This window comes from Mytilus edulis, chromosome 2 (assembly GCF_963676685.1).
Source record: "Mytilus edulis chromosome 2, xbMytEdul2.2, whole genome shotgun sequence".
Taxonomy (NCBI): Eukaryota; Metazoa; Mollusca; class Bivalvia; order Mytilida; family Mytilidae; genus Mytilus; species Mytilus edulis.
The window spans coordinates 53,257,848-53,262,662 of NC_092345.1; the positions used below are offsets into that span (position 1 = coordinate 53,257,848).

A 4,815-nucleotide genomic window follows, 5' to 3' on the forward strand; every position below is an offset into this window, starting at 1 on the left:
TGTTCATTATAAGGTTGTATATGATTATTTCTGAATTGTTTAAAAGGTAATATCTTATGATGAAACGTAAATAAGGGTATTATTATTTCACTTTGTCTTCACGGCTATTATTTCCGCGAAAGTTATAAACATCCCTTTTAAAGTAAGTTTCAAGAATACACACAAGTTCCACTTTATTTCGTATGAAAAGGCAGCGTTAATTTTACAACACTGACACATAAATGATTTGCATAGCGGGAAATGGGGCGTGATTACGTTGTCAATCAACGGAAGAAAAACAAAACGGTAAGCAAACTTTAGATTACCCAGAGCTCGAACGTAACACTTTGATTTCCTCACCTTTTTAGGAAATTGGTTTAAATATTGGTTAAAGAATTTAAATAAGGTTAATATTTTTAGTAGATAATTATTGCCTATATTCTTATATTTTTAAGTCATTAAGCGATGAAGTTCGCGACTTGGAAATAACGGAATCTAGGATCTTACTTTGAAAGTTATTTAGAGTCCGGGAATTTGTCCTTAACTAAAATTGTTGTTACCGTTATTTATATGTTATTAATATTTAATACCGGGTTTGGCAAAATTCACTGACACACAGGTTAATTGTTTTATTTGTATTTTGTCAGCTGTCCTGATTTATTTATTTAACCCTCTTGCTGCCGGAGGGACACATGTGTCCATACCGGCAGTGCCGGAGGGACACATATGTCCATACTTTTATTTTATACAAGCACCTGTTTATTTCTGTATTTATTTCTTATTAAACATTAAAAATGATACGGTGTATTGTTTTTTGGGGGGGGCCTTCAATATTACGTCATGTGGACATGACGTCATATATCGGATGACGTTATAGCCGGTCCTTGTGACGTCACATACGTTTAGCTACTGTAGCTGGAATGATGTCTCAGCAAAATGATGACATTGATTACAATGAAGACGGAGATGAATCGGATATCAGTGAAAATGAAAGTGGAATGGAGACAGACGAGGATATGGATGAGCCAGGTGACATTTCTCATGGTCCATGGATATGTGTACCGACGGATGAGACTTATGTTATGTCTGTAATTCCAAACGATTTTGTACAGGCACCTGCACCTCAAAACCGCCCAGCTGTCACCGCCCGACCAATTGATTATTTTGATTACTTTACAGTAGATAATGAAAACGATACAAATGTGATAGATATTTTGGTATCTGAAACAAATAGATATGCAACACAAACTATTCAATCCAACCAACAGCCTTTACCCACTTTTTCTAGGATGCATCACTGGATACCAACTGACCGTACGGAAATGAGAGCATTTGTTGGGCTGATGATGACAATGGGGATGATAAAAAAACCAACCATCGAATCTTATTGGAATAAGTCAGGAGACACTTACCTATATCACTCACCATCATTTTCGCAGATTTTCAGTAGAAACAGATTTCAAAATATTTTACGTTTCCTACACTGCAATGATAACAGAACTGCTATTCCTAGGGGTTCTCCAGGTTATGACCCAGGACACAAAATTAGGCCAATATTTGATATTTTGAATAACACTTTTCATACAAAATACAATCTTGCAAGAGATCTAACAGTAGACGAGTCCATGGTTGGATTTAAAGGAAGACACAACTTAGTTCAGTACATGCCTGGAAAAAAATCGCATCGATGGGGTGCAAAACTGTTCGTTTTGGCCGAGTCTGACACTGGTTATACTAGTCAAGTGATGTTATATTCAGGTACGTATTTATACTAGATATTAAATTAAACCACAGATACATGTATATTAATGTCTGGTAAATTTGACTTTAATTATAATTACTCACATAAATAAGTTATGTGCTAACTTAAATTATAATGTTTCTGAGCGAATAGTTGCAAAATATTATGTTAAAAATTAATGACTTAATATGTCAGCTTGTGTCACTTGTCATTGCGGCCATTCATATTTTAATCCAATGTTTATGTATTTAAAGATTTTTTTTGTAGAAGTAACCATTTTTGTATGAATAATAATGCTGTATTGCTAATTTTTAAACTCATTGCAGGTAAACAAGCAAGAGTTCGCAGAGCTGTACATGGTTTAGGATATACTGTAGTCACAGACCTATCCTCCAAACATCGCGGTAAAAACCATCATCTTGTACTAGACAACGCATTTACCAGTCCTACTTTATGCCGGGATCTGTATACACACAATATTTACAACACAGGTACTGTCCGGGTGCACAGAAAAGGGATGCCTAGATCTTTTAAGACAACTAGAGTTGCAAAAGGGGAAAGAGTAGCAAGACAACAAGGACCCATAATGGCCATGAAGTACGGAGACAGGAAGGAAGTCACATTCTTATCAACATTTGAAGGACCTAGGTAACATATTTTCTTCTGAATTCATGTACACAATACAAATTTTTGATATGTATGTATGCCAGTTAACACGCATGTTCATTGAATTGGGTCAATTCCGTCAATAAATTAACAGCCTACCGTCAAAAAATTAACAGGCTTTCTGTCAACACATTAGGTCCTCCGTCAACAAATTCACAGGTATTCCGTCAACATAGTAAACAAAACAAAACTTTCTTCTGTCATCGAAATATTTTCAGCTACCTAAAATTAATCAATTAGGTCATGAATGTAGGTTAAATTAACAAGTATACAATGTGAGAAAAAGGTTATTTCGTATATATATACATAACATAACAAATATGTTTCAAACCATTAATCAGTTATCCATTCAGATAAGTTAATTATATAAATACTTTAGAATAAAAATGTTACCAAAAATACTCATTTCAAGATCAGTAACACCATTCCGTTTTCAACAGTTTAAAAAGAACCGAAAACAGCAGAGGTGTGGAGAGACATGTTCCAAAAGTTGTAGATATATACAACAGAAAAATGGGTGGTGTTGACCTTGCTGACCAACATATTCAAGTGTATGACCCTGACTTTAGATCTGTGAAACTGTGGAAAAAGTTGTTGGTAAACATGATATTAAGAGTAGTAGGTAGGTGTGCCATTTAGCAATATGTTTTAAGTACGCGTAGTTATTAGTTCCTCCAGTCGTTTTTATGCAGACATCGTTGGTTTATTTTAATTTTCTTTGGTTTTCGGTCGTCAGCATCTATACATCAATAAATTTAACAGCTATAAAGTTAATTGAAGTTTGATGAGGTTATGAATTTAGTTGTAATCATTTCAATTTAACGTTTTAAACTTATTGTTATCTATGTATACAAAAAAAAAGAAAAAATTGATAAAAAAAAACGTTTCGAAAAAAAGTAAGTTTTCATTTCTCCGGGAAGTAATTGTTCGTTCATCTTTTTTTTTAATTTCATAGGAAACGCATATGTATTGTATCAGAGGAACAGACGACTACTCCCTAAGATGACAAGGATGGAATTCCATTCCCAAATTTATCACCAGTTGATTGGAGATTTAAGAGTTGACAGGAATATTCCGCGAGGGCCATGCAATGGAAGTCGACGACTTGTTGAAAGACACTTCATTGAAAATTTGCCAGGTAGTTATGATCATACATATATTTTAGTAGAACTAAAATAGATAAAAATAAGTATCTATAGTTTTAAACTGGCCTGTCCCTTATTTACAAAGGCCAAATAAATAAACAGATGATGTGATATCTAAAAAAGAAAGTATTGATTTAGAATAAGATAAAAACGCCTTAATTTATATGTACAGTGCCTCAATATTATTGTTCAATTACAAAAGAAATTATAGATTATATTGTATCATTTTATTTATATATAACTGAATTAAAAAAATGATAACCTCATTTATTGTAGGAAAATCACGGCGTCCATGTCATGTGTGTTCCAGACAGACACTCGGAGGAAGGAACGAAAAGAGGTCACGTGTCCGTACATGGTGCCCGGATTGTAACGTGGGACTGTGTCTGGGATATTGTTTCCGCATTTATCATAAATGTCAAAAATTTGCAACCCATCGACGGGGTATTAACGAGGAATAAATAAATGAAAAATAATAACAATTTGTTTTCTTTTTGTATCATTTATTGATTGGTATTAATTATTACGGCAAATGAGACAGATTTATTACAAATTATACATTTCTCCCATACTAAAAAAATATCTGTATTTCTAAAACAAATATTATATATACTATATCAGGGAAAAAATGTGTTCTTGTTCTTATATTTATTTGAGAAAGAAACTCAATATACTAATAGGATTACGTTAGAGCAACAGACGTCGGATTACACAAGATAACGTCAAAAAAGTACGCAATCTACTACAATTTATAGATATTATGACGTTCATTAAGGGAGCTACCATTTGATTTTTATGGGGGGGCTAGGATGAAAAATTGTGTCCTGCTTTTTTTTTTAGTTGTAATCTCTGGCCTGCCTTTTTATTTTTTACTCTATTCGGTCCTGCCTTTTTTTTTACTAGTTTATCCTGACTTTTTTTACACAAATTGTCATCCTGCCTTTTTTTTTTAACAAGTTTCTCATCCTGCCTTTTTTTTTTACTCAAAACTCCTGTCCTGCCTATTTTTTTCAAATTTCATCCTAGCCCCCCCATAAAAATCAAATGGTAGCTCCCTAATTCAATGACGTAACGCATTCAACGACTTTGGGATATAAAAAATAACAAAATATAGAAGATGAAATGTTTATGAAATAGCTTACATAGGTTTTTGAGTTTTAAATAAAGAGCAAACGATGTAAAACAAAGGCTTAATTTTTGCCATTTTCCCGTATTTCCTGGCGTATCAAATGCAACCTTGAAAAACGGTCGGCAGCAAGAGGGTTAATATTCGTAAATATCTAT

General features: G+C 33.4%; 1 protein-coding gene across 1 annotated transcript; it reads left to right on the forward strand.

The window, feature by feature from the left end:
- Positions 1-902: 902 nt before the first annotated feature.
- On the forward strand, positions 903-3,992 carry LOC139510912 (piggyBac transposable element-derived protein 4-like). The gene is made up of 5 exons (XM_071297461.1): positions 903-1,737; positions 2,047-2,368; positions 2,827-3,008; positions 3,342-3,524; positions 3,808-3,992. Exons 1-5 carry the CDS (start codon positions 903-905, stop codon positions 3,990-3,992), a joined length of 1,707 nt encoding a protein of 568 aa, XP_071153562.1.
- Positions 3,993-4,815: the final 823 nt, after the last annotated feature.